This window comes from Podarcis cretensis, assembly GCF_951804945.1.
Source record: "Podarcis cretensis genome assembly, chromosome: 3".
NCBI lineage: Eukaryota > Metazoa > Chordata > Lepidosauria > Squamata > Lacertidae > Podarcis > Podarcis cretensis.
Window position 1 is genome coordinate 38,251,255 of NC_137172.1, and position 21,839 is coordinate 38,273,093.

The 21,839-nt window shown below is 40.3% G+C and overlaps 1 protein-coding gene across 1 annotated transcript in view; it reads right to left on the reverse strand.

Annotated features, from left to right (window-relative positions):
- Nucleotides 1-3,791: 3,791 nt before the first annotated feature.
- Nucleotides 3,792-21,839, reverse strand: part of DNAH8 (dynein axonemal heavy chain 8) — a 132,955-nt gene continuing 114,907 nt past the window's right edge. The window contains exons 84-93 of the mRNA XM_079969134.1: nt 20,552-20,704; nt 19,334-19,489; nt 18,523-18,639; nt 16,783-16,884; nt 14,877-15,037; nt 12,816-12,972; nt 7,427-7,579; nt 7,147-7,336; nt 5,758-5,879; nt 3,792-4,307 (exon numbers count right to left, since the gene is read on the reverse strand). Of these exons, the coding sequence (XP_079825260.1) occupies nt 4,020-4,307; nt 5,758-5,879; nt 7,147-7,336; nt 7,427-7,579; nt 12,816-12,972; nt 14,877-15,037; nt 16,783-16,884; nt 18,523-18,639; nt 19,334-19,489; nt 20,552-20,704 (1,599 nt within the window). The 3' untranslated portion in view covers nt 3,792-4,019. The remainder of the gene's footprint in view (nt 4,308-5,757; nt 5,880-7,146; nt 7,337-7,426; nt 7,580-12,815; nt 12,973-14,876; nt 15,038-16,782; nt 16,885-18,522; nt 18,640-19,333; nt 19,490-20,551; nt 20,705-21,839) is intronic.

The following is a 21,839-nucleotide window of genomic DNA, read 5'->3' on the forward strand; positions in this document are numbered from 1 at the left end:
GCTAGTTCAGTGTAGTCTACATTAACTGGCAGTGGCCATCTAGGTTTTCGGGCAGGGGCTTCCCCCAGCCTTGCCTAGAGATGCAAGGGATTGAATATGGGACCTTCTGTATGCACAGCAGATGCTCTACCACTGAGCTATGGGCCTCCATAAAATAAGGCCCCAAATTGTTCATTTAAAATAAGGAACTGTCTTATAGCAGATCAGACTATTTGACCATCTAGCCCAGTATTATTGATGCACACACAGAGACTGGAGATCCCAGGAATTGAAACTAAGACTTGCTACATGGAGGAGGGCTGGATCTCTATCCCTACTTCACCAGTATGCTTGGTTTCTGTGCTGGCTGTGGAGGAATGGAATCCCATCCCTCACTTCTGTCCCTCCCCTACCAGCATTTTTGCTAAAAGACAATGTTTTCCACTAGCCTTCATAGAGGCCAGGATCCTGCATTTCCATCCTGCTGCAAAAAAAAAATAAAAAAATTCTCCTCTCTGCAGCCAGCATGGAATCACAGGCTCATAAAAAAAATACATCTGTAGGCTTATTTACACGGTTGAAGTAAAGCCCTATTTATTTTGCTGTTCCTTTTCCATTTTATTTTACCTGATAATTTTGGAGCTTTGGCATTGCCATTGCTTTTGTCTGCTGTTTTTATTGATTTTGGAATTATTGTGCATAGTTTTAAATTAAGCATTGGGCACCACATTATTATTTGTGAACCACTTAGAGAAATTCTATGTGCAATATGGTAAACATATTCCCTCATTTTTTTAAAATGCAACATTTGTGTCAGCCCGTAGTTTTGCAGTCATCCGTGTTTCTGTTTAAAGCAGAGTTTAAAAGGGTTGGACCCAGGTATTGCAGCAAAAGCTTTCCAGAAAGTGACGTGACACTGTCTGTGTGACCTATCAAATACAAAGAAGTTGCACATTTACCTTACTTTACTCAAGCAGAAAATGCCATAAATATCTCCTGCCTCCCTGACTTGCAGGACCTTGTGAAAACCTCCAAGGAGCTTATGCCAGATGACTTTTTACTATAGGGAAATCTGTACTCCACTTTTAAGAGCAGCTTTAAATTGAGTTTTGGGAAGGTGTTGCCCAGAACAACATCAGAAAGGACAGCCAAGGGTCTTGATAAATTACAATTCTTTGGGGCTCCAAGGGGTACTTGATTTGCTGTTGATAAGTGGGGGGAAACCTCTTAGGATACTTAAAATCTGACATTTGTAGCAGTAGCAGATAGATGTGTTTAAGTTCATTTCTTACAGAAACAATTGGAAACAGAAACAGAGGAGCCCCCTGAGCTCACTAAATGCTATTGCACCTGGTTTAGAAGCCAAGACTTATGAGCCACGGAGCACATTACTTCAAGCTGGGGGCGGGGGAGAACCATTTAGAGATCTGAAATCCTTATATCAGAAATGAAGTCAGAACATTTTTCCTTTATGGCCAGGTGATGTTTGCCTGGCAGCAGTTATAATTCAGTGCTCTACAAAAACAAGTAGAGCCTGCAACAAAATGTTCAGTGTTCCAGCCAGCCATGCCCTGTTCCAGGATACTGCATTCCAAGCACACATCTCCCATGCAACAATCTTGCTCGTTCCTCAGTGGGTTGTTTTGGTGGTTCTTTCCTTCCCCGCCCCCTTATTTTTTAAAGTGTGTACTTCAGCGAGCATTGGGGAGTCCCCTAAGCTTGCATATTTCTCCTTGTGTGTAGATGGTGCTGTTTTAGAAATATAATGCTTCGCACTCAGGAGAATCCTGTTTGCATGATAATATCTTAGAACTTATCTCAATAAGAAATATATACTGTTCCCATTTCCTAAAGCCCATAGCAAGTCAGTTCATATTCACTCTCACAAGCTTCTCCTACAATGTACTGAGCAATTCTAACAGGAGGGAGGGGATTCCTTGGGAAAGGACTGGACTCCATTGGTAGAGCATCCCATCTGCCTTTCATGCAGAAGGTCCCTGGTGTCCCAAGATAGGGCTAGGGAAGAACCCTGCCTGAAACCCTGGAGAGCCACTGCCAGTCAGTGTGGACAATACTGAGCTGGGTGGACCAATGATCTGACTCTGTATAAGGCTGTTACCTATCCAGTGCCAGACCCAAAGTCCCAAATGTTCATGGCAGCCTGGCTAGAAGGTAAGAAGAGTCTGTGCTTTTGGATTTTTTTCGTCTGCCCCCACCCACCCTCCCATTGATTCCAATGGGTGGGAAATTACCAGGCCAGCTCCAGAACTGGCATAGTTTAGGGCCATTTTAGGGCAGCAGGATATCTGGAAAAGGGAAGTCTTAGAAACCTGTGGATTTATGTCCTCTTCTAATATGTTCCTAACATCCATCTAATTCAGTAGTGTCTACATCGACTTGCAGCAGTCCTCCGGGATGTCAGACAAGGGGGCTTTTCTATCTTCCCTACCAGGCACCCATCCTGTGAAGATTCCCTGTATCTTTTCCAGTGTTCAACATTAAAGAGCAGTTCCTTTGCATGACGAGCCTAAACCTCAGAGCATAGTGACAGGTTCCCTGGTTGGCTGTTTCACAACTTTGCATAACCACATCTGATATAGTTTGGTTAGATTCCAGAGGGGGTTTGGATATTACTTCTGCCTGTCAGGCTGCTTTTATATATTAAAGGTGAACCGCAAGTATATTGAAAGACTTACCAGCTGCAATTGGCTTCCCGTGGAGTAAGCATCCTACTTACTGCTTGTTTCAGTGCTTGAGTGCAATGACAATCAGCCACTTGACTCGCAAACCCTGGCGGCTTAGTCAATGATTTCTTCTGCCCTAGGACTCTGAGAGGTGAATTCTGAACAAACTCTGCATTAGGATTAATAATAAATGTCTCATCTTACCTGGTCACTTAATGATTATTACAGTATTTAAACTCTGTGTCCTCGCAGTGCTGGGAACAAAATCCTTTTTTTTTTTTTTTTTTTTTTTTACTAACCAGAAGAGAGAAATCATTATTGATCTCAGAATGAATAAGAACTCTCTCCACACACACCCCAATAAATATGTGACTCTTGGCTTTAGATTAAGCCGTGTTTGGTTCTATATTTACTGGAACTTAAAACACACACACACAATTTGTATCACCAAACCAACTTCAAAGCAAACTCAAAGGATCCAAATGACAAATGAATAGCATTTACCTACAAGTATTTATAACTGGCAAGCATTCTGGTATCTGACAAGTTCTTCCAGGGTTAGAATGAAATGCTTCTTGTTGACTATCAAAGGTATGCACAATACTTTTGCTGGGCCAAGTACTGTTAGCATTTGATCTCCAGTAAGCACATCTGAAAAAAGTGGCAGAGAGGGTGGGGGCAGTTCCTGAGAAGGAAATCTCCCCAATCAAATATATTGCAATATCAATCATTATCCTGTTTATGTTGACTGTGATGAATAGCTCACTTAAGCCACCGTTTCTTTAACTTCATTTTATTTAATTCCATTGTCTTTAATGCTGCAAAAATTTGCTTAAAAAGAAGTATGTTGGTGTAAGTGGTTTGTCTTTTTCAGAGAAAAAAAACGATTAACAATTTGTATTATGGGAACGATTTATATCCATTCAACAGTTTCTGATAGGCAGTCTGATTCACAAAAAAGTCAAAATAGGGTACCTGGATTTGTGCCAATTTAGTTCCACTGATCTTCCCAATGTTTGGGCTCCTAAATCTAAATATAGCATAATTCTTTTGTTAACTAGGCTAATATGTTCCACTAACAATAAAAAAGTAAGTGGAAAGCTGGGGAAATCAAAACACAAAACTAGATTTTTCTGTTTGGCAAGAGAAAAATTTAATATAGTTGACAAAAGTCAGAATACCAAAGCATAACTGTACAATGTAGAATTGTTGGAAATTATAAGGCAAATGAGACTTTCTGGGGGAAGAGAATAGTTAATAATGAAAAAAGTCAATTTGTGTGCCCCTTTAATAATAAAGTTTAAATGATTGATATATCTTATTTTGGTGTATTTGTCAAAATCAAAGGATCAGGCTTTATTTGACGTCACACAGGAGGGCTACTCCTCTCAGTATCCAGTGATCTGGAGAGACAGTTGTTCTTAGGTAGATTGCAGTAATATAGGTCAAATCGGTTCTCCTTGGCTTCTTGTAGATGGGGCAAACATAGAGTTTAGGGTCTCTTGGGCCAGTTGTATTAATCGCAAATATATGCACAACAGGAAGCACAGTGAAAAGAATCTTCGCAGTTGATTCAGTGAGTTTATTATTACGTCTATCCCATCCAGCTCCATCCAAGTACAATCCATAAATATATACCCCTTCCTGTGTGAAAAGAATTTGATGTTTATTATGCATAGAAAAGTGTCTGCTTTTAAAATTACAACATGACTGTTTGACTTAACCTATTCAATATAAGATGTGGCATAATTAGCAAAGTTTGAAATCATAATAAAAAATTGATCCACAAAGTTCCTGAAATTGCACTAAAGGGGAATGAAAAATGTTAAGATATTGAGCTCACCAAAAAGACAAAATAACTAACTGTTTTGAGGCACAACAGCAGGTAGGTCTTACAGCAGGAGTCCTGGACTGCTATATGGTAGGGCAAACAGCTCCTCACTTTTTTCTTTTTCTTTTTAAACCCTCTATGGTCTTCTGCAAATCTTATCTGGTGTGGGGGAGGGAATTTTTTTCCAACTCCAAATAACAGGTTAAATATAGCTACTGTGCCTTCATGGTCTGAAGGCAACATGAGGCCACCACCTTGTTGATGCCAAACAGCTCTGGGTCTGGCTAGTGCCCGAACCACCTGCATGCTACCTTGGATTCCATGGTGAGGGGAAGACAATATATAATTTTTAAAGGAAATAAATAAATAAAACACTTGAGGGTGATAATTAATATAATACACCTAGAAAAGAAAATGCACTCAGGGCAATGTTTCTTCACCTTTTAACCTATCAGGTGTATCAGGATTCTATAATATGATCAATATCAAAGAGTTATATCAGGTTGGCCAACATGGTGCTCACCAGATGCTTTGGAGTAAAACTTCCATCCATTTCAGCCAATGTAACCAATGGTCCGGGAGTTGTAGTACAAAACATGGTGGCTACCCTTGCTTTTTTTACAGGCACAAGCAATAGTGTAAGGATCACAATGAATAGTTTTACCACTTCATTACCATATAACACAGTCGTGTATTTCATAAGAATAGGTGACCAGGAATTCCACTGTGAGTTCATGAAATTCCATGCAAGTGGGTACAGAATAATCTAACCCCCCACTTCACCGAACCCATTTGGTTTCAGTGCTAGTCAAGGAAGAAGAAAAGTCTATTTCTCCATAACCATTGCAGAAATGCAGCAGGCTGGTTGGTGGGGGGGAGGATAAATTACTCTGTTCTTATGTCTATTTAGCAGATGGCATTTTAAAAACCTAGCCTCTTAAGAGGCTAAAAGTCTAGGTTTCCATGCTTGCTATGGAAAAGGCTGCTTCTAGGCTCTTATCAAGCCAGAAGAGAGAGAGAGAGAGAGAGAGAGAGAGAGAGAGATTAGCAATCCTGTTTGTCATCCTGTTTGTGCAGGGACTTCCACTTGCACAGTGCTTCTGGGTTTCCCCAAACCCTTCAGACCAGACTGTTGAGGAGCAGAGGGAGGGAAGTTCCAGTGCACAAGTGGAAGTCCTTGAGCAAGCTGAATTATTTCATTGGATGCAACTCCTATGAGTAAGTTCTGAAATTAATGCCAAAATATAAATACATCACACATACAGGAGGGGCTGTTGTGATTTCTTCTCTAGCTTGTTTCAGCACTTCATTGTGGATAGTTACTGTATCCAAAGCCCATCCTTTATGTGCTCGAGTCACTTCCTGCCTCATAGCTGTTAGGAAACCTTCAAAGTGGATGAAAAAACAAGGCAAGTTAAATACAACATTTTCTGTTATCTGTCTTCAGGCTGCAGTGCTTTATGGTTAAAGCATTCATGGTGTAAAAAAGCACACTAAAACTCTCAGCAGCAAATTACCAACAAAAGATATGGCATAAATAAGAAGAAATGAGAAAAGCAAGAACAGTGGAACTATAGGCTACAACTATTGTTATTTATTAGTGAATTAATAGTAACAACATCTAGTGGCTACAGCGAATATTAAGGATTTGAAAAACCAGAAACTGTAATCAAAAGAAGCCGCGTATTGGCCTTACTGGGACTGGAAAGTATTATGGGCTTTGGAGGCCAAGAAGCACTGCTGCATTTTATATCTAAAGAACCAAAATGCTTTCGAAATTTAAATCATTTGTTGCCAAACAAATATTCTCTGATGGTTTTATCTGTTCTTTGAAGCTAATCAGTTTTGTTTAGAAATTACACAGTGGCATTCATCAGTCTACCTTGGTACAAGATAGTCATTAAACCACAGAAAATGGCAAATTGTTTTATTTTACTGTTCTTTCTTCCCAGTCTTACACCTTTACTTATTTCTTTCCCCCTTACTTTTCTGATAATGTCTAACAGTTCAATCCTATAAATGTCTGTTAAAAAGAGAAGTCCCATTAACTTCCTTCCTGGTAAGTGGCTATAGAATTGTAGTCTAAATGCCCCTTGGTAAATAGAAACTGGTTGCCAAGATAGTATGGGAAAATAAATTGGCATGCAACCAACCATGCAAGCCCATGATGAAATGCTGTCTTGCTAATAGGGTATATGCCAAAAATGGAGAAATACTTGACAAGAATGTATGCATGTTGATTTTCATCCATCTGAGACTACATTACTTGCTAGAATGTACAATAAATTCTATTTTGGTTCCAGAAAATTAAATACTACAGTGGAGGTCATACAGGGGAAATGTTTACAATTTGCAATTTTGGAAGAACTTGCATCTATGTCCTATGGGACACCACAGTCTTTTGGATAATATCATAATTGGAAATGCCACTTTTGCATCAATTTGACAGAAGCTATGAGCAGTTATTATACTTTACATACATATTATTACATACATATTAGAAATGTAAATTTTCTTTGTAGAATTGAAAAAACCCTCTGAATGTATTTGATCCCTTCCCCCACCCTCTGAGAATCTCACTACAACAGAGTAAATTAAACTGTAGCTAAATGAAGGATAATATACAGTTAATTTTACCCTTCTAATTCTTACCCTGAGGATTAAAGAATCCAGTCATCCAAAATACAGGAGGCCTCCCTTCAAATATCCAGATGCGAAACTGATTGTTTCTCTCTAGAAGTTCAGTAAACCAGAAGCCAAGTGTGGAAGAATCCCAAGATACACGTTTCCAAAGTTTAGGAATCCGAGCATCATACATGTTATCAAGCGCATCTCTTAAATTCTGAAGAAATTAATAACAAAAAATTAGTGGCCCTGATATGAGATGCATGTTTTAAAATGAGTAGTCTTACATAATGACAGACTAGGTTACCTCACTCATAATAATAGTTCCTTCTATGGCGAGCTTAAGGTCACTTAGACTGGTTCGAACTATTTTGATAACCTTTTGCATTCGGTCAATTTCTTGACGAAGAAAAATATTCATAGAATTAAGATGTCCCATTTTTATTAAGCGGGCTTTCACCTAAATAGGAAGTTAAGAGAAAGTAATCCAGTCAATAAAGCATTTAGAGTAACAGTAGGAAAATAATTATATTTTGCACCGTTTCTGTTTATTATTTGTGGGGCTGGGGCTAGGCCAACATAACAGGTACCAAGGCATCTTATTCTTCACAAATCATCTCACTCCCATCTGAGACCAACACAGGTTTTGCATTCCCCACAGCTCTCATACGAATGAGAGACCAGTCTCCTGTTACAGTATGGCATCCACAACAAGTGGTGTGAGCTGACACAGCCCCACTGATGGCTTCTGCTTTGATAGTACTTTGATGACTGGGGATTCTGGTCCACCACCACCAGCTGGGCATTTCAACAATTATTGAGAAGCAGCAGAATCTCCATAGAAAAAATCTCCATAGAAAAAAACCCTGAGACATATCTATTGGGCATAATAGGGAGTGATATCCCACAGAAAAGAATTTTTTTATATGCCACAGTTGCCGCCAAAATAGTTCTAGCCAGCAAATGGAAAGACACGACAGTACCCTCTAAAGAAGAATGGATTCATAAACTAAGTGAATACATAGAGTTGGCAAAATTAACAGCAATTATAAGATCTCAAACAAATCAAAATTTAAAATCAGAATGGAAATGCTTCAAAGAATACATGGAAAAATGCTGCTCTTAAAAGAATATGTTAATATACATAGATTGAACGTGTAAAGTGGATGTGTGAATATAAATATAGGGTTAGCAAGTATAACTTAAGTATGTAAATATGTAAAGTAAAGGTGAAAATTAAATCAGAAATTGTTGTAAGAGATGAAGATGAAAATTTTTAGAAATGCAACGAAATAATTACCGGTAAATTAAAAATTAAGGAAGCCGAACCGTGGTGGAGGGGGTGGGTAAGGTGTCTTGTTTTAGTTTGTATAGGTAGCACATGTGTTTCTATGTGTATTTGTGGTATCTGTATGTCTTTGTTCATGTATTCCCCCCCCCCATAAAATATGAATTTTTTTTTTAAAAAAAACAGTTATTGAGAAGCAGGTTGTGTATGTTACTTGCAGATTAACGTCCACATGGAAAGTATGCAGATGCAGATGCATTTTACTGAGTGGTACCTGTGGTTCACCTCTCCCAGTATGCACTGCCTTGATATGACTCTCCAAGGGCCGAGACAGAGGTCCTCCAAAACTGCTACTTGCAGTTTCTTTTACCAAAATGCCAGGGATTGGACCTGGGATCTTCTTCATGCAGAGCATGTGCCCTAACACTGAGCTGTGACCTCTCGCTGTGTACATTACAGAAAGATGCATAAGACTCAAACGTGGTTTAAGCTCACAAAGTGTCCCCTTTGGATGGCACACTGGAAGTGCAAAAAAGGTGCATTACACGAATCCATGGGTAGGCAAACTAAGGCCCACGGGCCGGATCCTACCCAATCGCCTTCTAAATCCAGCCCGCAGATGTTCTAGGAATCAGCATGTTTTTACATGAGTAGAATGTGTCCTTTTATTTAAAATGCATCTCTGGGTTATTTCTGGGGCATAGGAATTTGTTAATTTTTTTCCCTTCAAAATATAGTCCGGCCCCCCACAAGGTCTGAGGGACAGTGGACCGGCCTCCTGCTGAAAAGGTTTGCTGACCCCTGCTGACTAATCACTTACACAGATCACTTATCTATCCCATGCCCATGCTTGTTAAAAAATTCTGAAGTCAGTGTCACTTAGAACCAATTTGAAATTGCAGCATAGATACTGCTCTGCTAGCAAAAAGTTATCTTTTAAAAATTAATGCTTCATCCTGAAGGCTCGAAGCAGATTACTGAACTTTTAAAAACGGTGGGAAAACAGCCATAAAAATAAAATTTATAAAATGCTGTGACAAAAACAGTTTTGTCAGAAAATACCGCCCAGTTAAAGCCAGCCTGCTCACCTGCAAGAAAAAGACATCCAAACTGGGAACCAATAGCACAGATGGTACCAGATAATTAGTTGCAGAAGGAGGAGTTCTTGGAAGATGAAAATTAAGGAGGGGCGGGGGTGAGAAAAGCTAAGAGAGTAGATAGTGAATAAGGGACAGAGTCAAAGTGTACAGGAAGAGGAGTGGTCCAGTACAAAGATGTAAAGTAACCATAGGAAAACCCTAACTCAGACAGCACACACACAAAAGCAACATACATGTAGTGTAGAGCCAAGTGGATTGAGGCACCAGCAGCTTTGGGTCCATTGGGTCAAAACCCCTTAGATCCAGCTAGGGACTGACACTGTGGGGAAAATACAAGAGGCACACACCCCTGGCACAACCTGTGCCCTGACTGGTGAGCCAACAGGGCGTGTGATGTGGCAGCAGATCTGCCACATGGCACTCTCCCCACTTACGATTGCTCTACCCCAACATTTTAAAAAAGAGCAATGTTTTGTCACATTAGCTTTGAACTCTCCAGTGTTTATAAGAGACAAAACTCTCCAGTGTTTATAAGAGATTGCACCCTAAATCAGTAGACTTTATGATCATCTGAGCTCTGATATATAAAGGGAATGACTATCTAGTTAGTGGAGAGAATACAATTATTGCATTCTTACATTTTATGTAAGATTCGCAGGCTATTCATTGTGGACAATGAGTATACCCATTGAATTCTGAGAAATAATTACTGTGCCTCTGAAGTTGTGGTATCCCATATACTTAAGAAACAAATCCTTTATGGGTTTTTTAAGGAAGGAGAAATTACAACTTTAATATCATCATTACTCTTTCGTATTATGGACTAATCTTGTAACTTGTTTTTTGCATTGCCCTTGAAGAACCCATTGGATTTTTCAATAAGTGGCACAGATGGGCCAATGTTTGCAGCATCTTGACTATAAAAAGAGAAAATTATTCACTAATATGTACAGTTGTTTGAAGTTACTATAATCTGGGGATACACGTGACCTTTGATGTGATATATATAGAATCAAGGGAGCAATTCTCATTGGAAATTGATTAGCTAATAATTTTTCCTTAAGGTACAGCCATTAGATACACATCCAGCCAAATTCCTCTTCTAGCATCATAAAGGGACCTTTATGTTCCTTTTATGTAACTTTAGAGGATTCTCTATAACAGAATACCTAGGCGTAAGCTGAAACAGGTATGTGTATTTTACAAAGAAACCTCTTACCCCAGTTTTAGTTATTGAACTGGGGGGTGCAGAACAGAAGAAAAGGTTTGTTCAGAGTAAAAGCATTGTCCTCACTCTAATTTGGCTTCATGATATCATCATGCAGCCAAATCTGGCAGGCCGTGTGATGACATAACATCATCATCATACTGTTCCCTTAATGGCTAGACTCACCTTAGGAAGATGCCCCCTTTTTAAAGAAAAATGGCACCCAAACTACAAACTGGGGAATACAGCAACGGAGAGCAGGACAGGTTCCCTTTTACTTCTAGTGTGTAAAAGCTCAGCGCAGCTGTAAGAATATTATCACAGCTCTATATATCTTACATTTTAACAGAAGAGGCCTTTCAGGATCATGGCTGAAGCACAAAATTCATTAGTTGCTTTGACTGAAATCTTTGGGAATCAGCCAGCAGCTGCTGCCTGTTAAAAGAGTAGTCCCTTGGAACTACTGTTCCGCCTAAGATGCTGCAAGATTCAGGAATCTATCACAGTACCTACTCACACTCAAGTCACAAGCAATACTCAAAGCAATTTATTTTAACTTAAATCTTAAGTTCTAATCTAATGGAAACGTTTCAGAACTTCAAAGCTGAGGTTATGAGTGTCTATCCCCTAAAATAGATAGGTGTGTGTGTGTGTGTGTGTGTGTGCTCTGATTCTGCCAGAGTAATCACTTCAGCTGGCACTTGAAGTGTCAAGAACTCACAAATGCTTCTCTACTGACCAAGAAAAAAAGGAAAAGGCCAGGTCCTGTTGTTTATACCAGGTCCAATAAACTCATAGGCTTAATATATTGCAGGAGTCAATGATGCTCAGCCCTGTCCCCCTCTGAGAGTAGGGCTGCAAGGAAAAACCCATAATCCCAGGCAGCTAATTAGGATGGACCCCAGCCTGGTTCTATCCCTGGAGAACAACACCATGTTTAACTCCAAATCCTTCATCAGGTATCCATTGATTTGTCTGATGAACTGTAGGCAACCATTTGTTGTGGTTTTTTTAGCTTAAATATATATTTTGGGATGTTATCAAGTGTTCTAACCATTGGGCACTGGGTCTGCTGAAACATAAACAGATCTAGATCTAATAACCTGATTACTGTGACATTAAACCAGTCTGCCAAGGGGCGCGGGTGGCGCTGTGGGTTAAACCACAGAACTTAGGGCTTGCCGATCAGAAGGTCGGCGCTTCAAATCCCCGCGACAGGGTGAGCTCCCATTGCTCGGTCCCTGCTCCTGCCAACCTAGCAGTTTGAAAGCCCGTCAAAGTGCAAGTAGATAAATAGGTACCGCTCCGGTGGGAAGGTAGAGTTTCCGTGCACTGCTCTGGTTCACCAGAAGCGGCTTAGTCATGCTGGCCACATGACCTGGAAGCTGTACGCCAGTTCCCTCGGCCAATAAAGCAAGATGAGCGCCGCAACCCCAGAGTCGGCCATGACTGGACCTAATGGTCAGGGATCCCCTTTACCTTAAACCAGTCTGCCAGCTGGTGTGTAATGGGAAACTATGATTTGTTTAAACTAGGACTAGAAGAGCTTGTGAAGGAGGAGGAGTATGTGGACACTGTTCTCAGCTTACTAAACCCAGCATTATCGCGACAAGATCATTATGTCTAAACTGGCCCATTATGTCTTATTAAAGTACAACCTTTATATGATAGAAAATCCCGGAAAACATCTACCTTTTTTCTTTCTGTCTAGAAAAGGCAGATGTTTTTCCTGGATTTTCTATCATGTAAAGGTTATACTTTAAGAAGTTCCACACTTAGCAGTTTGTCCTAGGTACGGCTTATATCAACTCACAAGCTACCCATTCCTCTTAAAAGTCCTTTGTTCAACATCTGGTTTGGCAGTGCTCTGCCTTTCCATCATGACCTTATGCTTGTTGTTTGCAACTTACCTTTCCCTTAGTGTCAACAGCTGCTAGGATGTTTAGTGCACCCACTGCGCACATGTGTGTTTGGTATTGTTCACAACCACAAATGCCGATTTCTAGACCACCCAGAAGCTGCATCAGTCTCAAGAGCCCTGCCTCAAAAAAATTAGTATTCCCATGTCTGCAATTCTCTTGTAGAATTTAAAAACAGTCACCTCATGTGCTATGTAATCAGGAGGCAGCTTCTCAAGCATATCTTCAGCTAATCGATACACGATAGCTTCTCGAGTTTCCCCTACTCCACCTCCACTTTCCTTTGGCTGAATATTGGTAATGGTGTTCAGGACATCAGATGCTGTGCTACTTTGATACCTAAGAGGAATTTTCAATAATATGCAGCAGAATATTAGTTTCGTTGCTAAGAAATGGACACATGAAATTTGCACTTTGCAGTTCTTTGTTAAGAGTATTTTACTTTTGCAACTATTTTTGATAACAGATTTCTTTTCTCTCAATATCTGCAGTAAGAGAACCTGTTCTTTCTTCTTGCGTAAACTTCCTCAATTTGAGCATAAAAGAAGAGGGAAGGGAAGGCATTGTGACTCCAAAGGCTCATACTACAATGTCTGAGTGCAACTAGGAATAGCTGTTCTCTGGCAATCCACAATACTCTACTCTACTCTACTCTACTTACTCTACTCTACAATGCAAAAAGACTCAGTTTTATTTACAAGGAAAAGAACCAATGAATTTCATGTACATTTCAGAAAGGCAAAGAAACAATGCCAAGCTGCCTCTTGCAGGGATCTTTCAGGAAATTCATCCCTGAAAGCTTCTGTGCATTCCCAGAGCAGCAACACACCAACTAAAATGCCACTTTGCAGCTTCTTCGGGGAGAAAATGCCAAAACTGTTTGATGGGTAATTTAAATGAGATGCCAATGGTGAGTGATAATCCCAGCCTATAAAGCAATATACAAACAAATACATCTGCTGCATTGATAGCTTCATTAGCATATCGAGCGATATAGTGGCACCCCCACATGTTCAGAGCTCAAGAGCGCAGAGCTTGACATGCTATTACACAGGCAACTTATACTTCTTAGCCCTGAGTTGTGGGTTCAAGCCCTAGATTGGGCTAAAGATTCCTGCATTGCACGGGTTTGGACTAGATGATTCTTGTGCTCCCTTCTAACTCTGATTCTATGATTCAAGCTCTTTTACACCTCAGGGCTGCTTCTCACATTACTTTTGAAAGACATGGATATAATTACAGGAAGCATGCTTACACCTGAATAATAATGAAATGTCAAAACGATAATACGTGTTGTAATATAATACAAAATGTCAAAGCCATAGCTCTTTAGGCATGAATCTTCAGATATGGGCACTCCACCTGAGAATTCACTTCTGCCTTTCTGAGGTAACTTAAGGACTAGACTCTGTCCTCTACAGTAAAACTTTTGAAACCCAAAAGTAAATATCACTTTTAATAACTGAGTGTTCAAAACTTGTTAATAATGCCATTGAAATGTTTGACCAGATTTTAACAATCGCAGAAATGCTCAGTGTGAGCGTATTGGCCAAAAGCATAATTCACGACTGAATCATAGGAATAACAGAAAAAACTAATAAAATATTATGATGACTAATTACATCCTGTAGCAGATGTGCAGTATTTGAAGCAGAAAATAACAAACAACCTGCCAGGTATTTAAGGATGAAAAGTGACTAAATAAAAGATAACATTCAAAATGCAGTTATCAGGTAAGATTGAAATTCCATCATTAAATTCAAAGAACTTCATGAGAACTAACGAAATAATATCATTTTTTGCAATCTGTTTGATCCAAGTTCATCTTGTGTAAATGTCAACTAAATTATTTAGTACAATTGAGTGGGAACAAGTGTGTTGCTAGAAGTGTCAGAGCATATGGGAAAGCTCTCTGTTCATAGGATAATCACATTTTGAAAATTGTTAAAAGTAACGTTTAACCTGGAAAGTGTTAAGTTGGGGTAATATCCAGTTATGATGTTCCACTTGAACAACCAACTTCCACTTTTGCAAATGGGATTTTCCCTTAATTCCCTCCCACAGACCAGCATGATGCTGGATTGTTCCCTTAATCTTGAAAAAATCCAGAAAGGCTCTCTTAAATATTCTGGTATATGTAAATACTGTAGATTTCCAGTATACTTCGTTACTTAGAATATATATTTTTAAAGTGATTAAAGAAAAACTTGAAGAATTTCCATCTTTGCTAAAAACCCACTTACGTAATGTCTGCATTAGGATGAAGGCCAAATACTTCTGGGCTGTCCATTGATGGGAGAGTTGAAATATATTCATGATACTGATCCAGAGTTTTGCACACTGGTATTTTATAACCAGTGTAAAAACAGAATGTATTCTCAAACATCTTCTCACTGAACCAGACCTGAACAAAAATTGGGGGGGGGGAGTTGAAATTTAAATTTATTAAGAATTAAGAGCTGGATTGTTGAGAATGGGGTACACAAGGACAGAAAGCAGAAGCCATAAAATGTTGGCAAAGTGCTCCTGTCCTGATCCAGAGGAGCTCACAGAGTGAAGAATGTTGGTTGTTGTGTGCCCAGGCACAGTCCCCCACCTCCCAGGAGCCAGCCCTCAATTAAACAAAACAAAACCCAGACAATATATTTTGGGATAAAAAATTGGCCATAACTTTACTGAATTCCAGATGTGGGAAACCTTGGCTTAGGTATCCCTCTCCGCCCCATGTTGGGGTCTGAGGCATGGCAGGGTCAGTCAGGAATATGGGAACACTGCAAAGTGTGTGTTTACACAGCTGGCCCCCTTTCCACATTGCAGAGAGGAGTTCTCAGTGCACTTGTGGACAGAGACTCCCCTCAATACCCCTTTAATGGGGGCTCTGATATTGCCGCCGCAGAAGGGGTAAGTCACCAAGCCAGCCCTTTGTTGATTGTTGGACGAAAGGATTCTGCCCAAGGCCTAAAACCACCAAAGTTGTGACAATTGCTACAGGGAAGGCAAAGCCTGCAGAGCAGGGGAAATTATTCCCCGGCTCTGAAAGACAGCAACCATCATCCGACCATAGCAACGCCCATGAAGCTGGAAGGAGAAAGCTTAGCCTGTAATGAAGGAAGCAATTAGAATGAGGGCTGGGCGAGAGATGCTCCAAGGGCCGACTGCACGGCCAGCATCAGCTCCTGCCCCTTTTAAGCAACAGTAGCAAACTAGAGTGAAGCCTTAGCAGGCGCGATCCACTCCTGAGGCTCCTCCCCCTTGGTTGCTGCCGATTGGCTGGTTTGAACTGGCCCCTTCGGTGGGGAAAAACAGCGTTGCCGTGCCAACCACTGGTGTGGTGTGGCCCGGGGACGATGGCAGGCCCCACACCAGGCTGCAAACCCCACCCACCGCCAGGAACCGGTGAGCAGGCATTTCAGTACCATGGAGAGTCCCAAGTGAGCAATTTGCTCCTACAAGGGTTAGGTGCAAACTGAGACTTTTTGAGCCTCTGTCACCATCTTCTTTTGGAGAACTAGTGTCTCTTAAAGGGCCACCCCTTTGGCATCAAATCAGGCACCTCTCCTTTACTGCATGGCCTCTTAGCTCGTGTTCTCCATACACACTTGTATTGGTGAAGTACTGTGAAAGACACATGGTTCCTCAGGCCCAGAGGGTCCTGCACCAGTTGTATGGGTTCTAATGCTGTGGCATCTAGTTTCAACGAGGTCCTGCCTGCCACCCTCAGGTTCAGTTGCTCTCTGGTTACCAGCATTAGACCCAAAAAGTCAGGAATCTGCTCTGGCTCCTTTGCTGGTCACTGCTGGACTCTGAGGTCATGACAGCACAATCCTACTGATGTACACCAACCAACATCCCAAAACCTACTCATTAAATGCATAGGATATTAGCTTGTTATATGAATAACCGAAAGCCTACTGCTTTAAAAACAAAACATATCAATGGCTTTAATACATTGATTTTATAAGAAATACAAAATCATAAATTTGAAAGGCCTTTCTTTCCAGATGATAGACTATATGCCATGAGGGTCCTATTACATTGCCAGTACATTTTTAACAACATTCTATAGTTTATTTCAATTGAAAGTGAATCATTGTTCATTTGGAAGCCTTTTTTGCTTATTGTTAAGAATCTTTCATCACATTTCCTTACCCTTGCAAAGCAATTAAGAAGACGCTTATCATAATCATCGGTGACCCTGCCTCCATACTGTACTTCTCCAATCATGTATCGGACTGTGCTCCAGGATATTCCCTAGAGACAAAAACAAGCACATTTTAGAAATTCTAGTACATACTCACAAACTTGGATTGCACAAAGTGCTCAAGGATCATGTGCAGGCACCCGTAACTCTGACTTTTGACCCAAGGATAACAACTGAAAACCTCAAATATAACTAAGGTTCTGCAGAAAACAAATAAAAATAAAGACCATCTTGCGATTTTGACTTAAGATTGTGAAAATCTGTTTTTAGCTCTGATCATCCCACATAACTGAAAATCAATAGGGAAGAGGCAATTTGCCACATTTCTCATATTCCATTCAAAAGCCTCATTTGTCAACATGGCTGTAAACTATTAACTGCATGCACTACAAATGCATTGTGTCCCACAGTGAATGCATTGCTACCCAAAAGTACAGACTGCAGCCGCTTGTTCTTTTATAAGCAATAATAACTGTGGGTATGATCCCATTCCTTTATGGATGCAGCTATGCACACAAAGCAATTGACATTTCCCTCTCTCCCTGGCTGCTGCAGGTATATGAAATGTGCACATCACACTGCATGGACCATTACTTCCAACAGGAGGCCCAAGTGTACTTCCCATATAGTCATCTAGCGATCCCTCTCCTCTGCCCGGGGTCTTGGTCTGCAAACTACACTGAGTGTGAGACCCTGGGAAGAGAAGGAGGAATGAATTTCTATATGGGAGCTACACACATGCCTCCTGGTTCTCAGTAATAGTTGCCAAGTTACAATGCATGCTAAGGTACATGTCACTGCAGGTGGGAAAGGGGTTAAAAGAAGGCTCAGCTGAAGGCAGTTCAGTTCATCACCCAAAGGAATCCATCACCCACAGGAAGATGGACGAAGCCCAATGTTTCAAACTTAGAATGCTGTTCATAACTGAGGCAGAGGAAAATGTAAGTGCACTATTAATTAAAGATCATGTAATGACTGTAATGGGATGCGGGTGGCGCTGTGGGTAAAAGCCTCAGCGCCTAGGGCTTGCCGATCGAAAGGTCGGCGGTTCGAATCCCCGCGGCGGGGTGCGCTCCCGCTGCTCGGTCCCAGCGCCTGCCAACCTAGCAGTTTGAAAGCACCCCCAGGTGCAAGTAGATAAATAGGGACCGCTTACTAGTGGGAAGGTAAACGGCGTTTCCGTGTGCTGCGCTGGTGCAGGATCGCCAGAACAGCTTCGTCACACTGGCCACGTGACCCGGAAGTGTCCTCGGACAGCGCTGGCCCCCGGCCTCTTAAGTGAGATGGGCGCACAACCCCAGAGTCTGTCAAGACTGGCCCGTATGGGCAGGGGTACCTTTACCTTTACCTTTAATGACTGCTAGTATTAGTAAAGCATATCCACATTTGTTTGCTGATTCATAATCCGCTATACGACCAAGGCCGTTCCTCTTCACTTTAAACTTCTGCTAAGAAAGGCTTCACACTTTCAAGAGAAGCTATGTTGCAAATGGTTTGCAGGATCTCTCTGGGCCACACAAGCACTTATTTGAGAGACTGGGGGCTGAGTGAATGGGTGGGTGGGTAATCTGAGTCACTGAAAAAACTGGGGCTCTAATGCTTGTCTCTTTTGAGGTTAAGATAAACTGACCATAATCATCCTCAGCATATACAAAGTAGAAACAACATTGCAGTATAGGGACACTCACTTTTTTAATGTCACATTCGTCCAAATGATTCTGTATAAACTGAACACTGGCTGTGAAGTCTGCTGAGTTGAATTCATAAGGAATATTCCAGCCCAAAGGGCCAAATTTGCGTCTTTCCTGAAATAAGACAGTAGAAAGCAAGGAGTGTGATTTCACTATTTATTAATGTTGCTTGTTTCGCTTATTATTGCTTTTCGTTTAACTACTTCAATCGCTGACATTTCAGGTCAATACCATTTTCTGGTCAAATATATTAGAATTGACAGAATATTGATTGAAAATGGACAAATTTTTCTTGATATGAATTATGCACCTACTGCAGCTCAAGATACACCAGGAAATCATCGGAAGAATCTCACAATAAAGTGTACTCTTAACAACCCAGAATGTTATACAGTGACCGTTACCGATCCCATTTAGACACAGCATGGTCACTTTGAGTCATCTTAACTGGCAATTTCCATTAAAAAAATACAGGAAATACAGGAGATACAGGAAAGCTGTATTATCATATTCTTTAACTAATTTTTGTGCTCCAAGGATAATTCTTCAGGTATTGCCGTGGTTTGTCAAATACCCAAAGATATATATATATATATAGAGAGAGAGAGAGAGAGAGAGAGAGAGAGAGAGAGAGTTACCCTCTGAGGCCAAAAATGAAACATTTGAAACAGAAGGATGGGTGTGCAGCATCAGGCCTTTATTGTGCATTATAACTATTGAGCTCACATATAGCAATAGGTTATTTTTCAGGCATCCCAGTGGAAAGGGCCTGTTAGGCATAAATGAAAAGAAAGTATGTTTGTAATACCTGAACAGTGGAGTGTAGGAAAGCCACAGTGTAAAGAAGAGGTTTCCACATGGGCATGTTGCTGACATCAAGCAAGTCCTGATTTATACCAGAAAATGTTCTTTTCAAACCTGCTCGCATACCTTGTGGTGGTTCATTTGTGAATTTTATAGAAGTCTGACATATATAAAAACAAAAAAAGATTAATTTCATTTGACCTCAAACGCAGCACGCCTAAAAATCACACCGTTTTCAAAGCTAAAGTTCAGACATAAACAAAAGTCAAACACAACTTTGGTTCTAGTGTGTAGTCTTAAAAATGAGAGACATGTGACTGAACAGCTTCCCACTGGATGAAACACACATGCTTCCTGTATCCACACCTCCTTCCTTATTCCATTGTTTATCTGATTCCATTAGGTATGAATTTACAACACCCCCCCCCAAAAAAAAAACCTAAGATCCTTGTTACTAGTCCAGTATAACAATGAGCTATAAGCTACTAAAAATGTTTCTAGATTCAGGTAGGTAGCCATGTTGGTCTGACGCAGTCAAAATATATAAAAATAAAAATGTCCAGTAAGAAGAAGTGTGCATGCACACAAGAGCTTATACTAAGAACAAACTTAGTTGGTCTCTAAGGTGCTACTGTACATTTTTTATGATTCTTATATATTTCTACTAAAAATGTAATACCCTTCAGCAGCCAATGATCAACGATGAGGGCAGTGAGGTGTCTCATTTATGAGTCAGGGAGCAGCAGCTGCCAGTAACAGCATTATGGAACTATGCAGGTGAGGATTTGATTGACATTTTGGATTGGAGAAGATTGGAAGCCCCTTGTAAAATTCATTATAAATAACCCAAATAACTGACATCCACTAGGTAGGATATACATATATAAGTAATTTTAAAATCATTAAAAGAACAAACCATAACACCAAAGACAGTGACAACTGGACAATGGCATTCCAGTCTGGAAAAAACAGCAAGCTGATGGCAGAATAATTTTTGCTTTAGGGCCCTGTTGAGTCTATAAGAGAGGAAACTCTTGAATAGGTAAAGATTCTCTTCTTGCGTCAACCATAACCTAAAGTCTCTCATATGACTGAAAAGTTTTTAACCTTTACCACAGTTTAAAATTCAGTGCAAGCAATATTTCTGCTTCCCACTTTCAGTTTTGCCACATGAATTATCTTAACAGTTCATCTAAATCCCCTTGAATATACTAGGGCTAACCTGAAGCAAAGTAATTGGAAACTTCTCATGTGGTTCAGTGGTTATCCATACTCGGAAGCTATCATCAGGGATATCAGCACTAATCATTGTTTCCAAAAGTTCTTCCATGAACTCCAGACCCAGATGGCAGTTCTGAAGTAACACCCAGCCACCCTGTACCAAACAAACAAACAAACAAACAAACAAACAAACAAACAAACAAACACAATTAAATAATCTGCTAAACATCAAGCCAACTGCAATTTACTAACAACAACTACTACACTTGAGTATTCCACAGATGGAAGGTTCACTAGCTACTTGTTTTCATTTATATCTCCTTGATATTGAGGTTTGGGGTTTCTGTGTTTTAATAATAAATATGGATTTGCATTAAAATGAAACAACTACTGTAGGTTCCAATGAGTAAGTAAAGTAGTACTGCCATCTTGTGGTAGTTATAAAAATTATAGCAGGGCAATTTCTGCTGGTTTTGGTGAACAGGAGATACCTTGTAATAATAATAGTCATCAACATTTATTAAAAGAACCCCCCCTGCTTTCCCCTTCAGAATAAGGCTTTTGTTTAGGCTCAGCAAGCTCTAAGTTTCCCAAAACTTCTATCAATCACTGAGGGGTTCTGGTGAGCTCTTTGTTTTAGCAGGGTTCAACTTTTTCAGACCCAGAATACACCTTTGATACAAACATGCATTTGGGGACCCATTTCTTCCTTTTTAAAAACAATATATATTTGTATGGTGGTAGTGCTGCTATTGTGACCCACTTCAGATCATGTTGCACCATGGAACAGGGTCCCAACCCACCACTGAAGGCCAAAGGGTTTCTGTCAGGGAAAATGATGGGGTATAAACAAACGATGATGATGATTTATTCCTCCAGGAGAGAGTCCAGGGCTTCTCTCATCATAGGATACCAACACTTATTAAGTATGATGTACATATTCCCCCTTTTAGCCACACTATGCCTCATAATTCTGTTTCTCTATTCAGAATTCATTTCACCTCTCTTGTTAGTTAAGCACATTTTCCTTTTGCCTTGCAATCAGTGCCCTCTTCAGAGTTGAGTTACGGCTCTGGTGTGCTACAGACTTTAGCCTTCAAGGTCACCTGCACTTAGCTGTGCATTGACTCTGTCTCTCTTGCTCTGTTTCCCTTGGCTAAAATGCCTCCCACCAGTATATATATATATATATATATATATATATATATATATACACACACACACACACACACACAATATACACCACACACACACACACACACACACACACACACACACACACAAAAAAC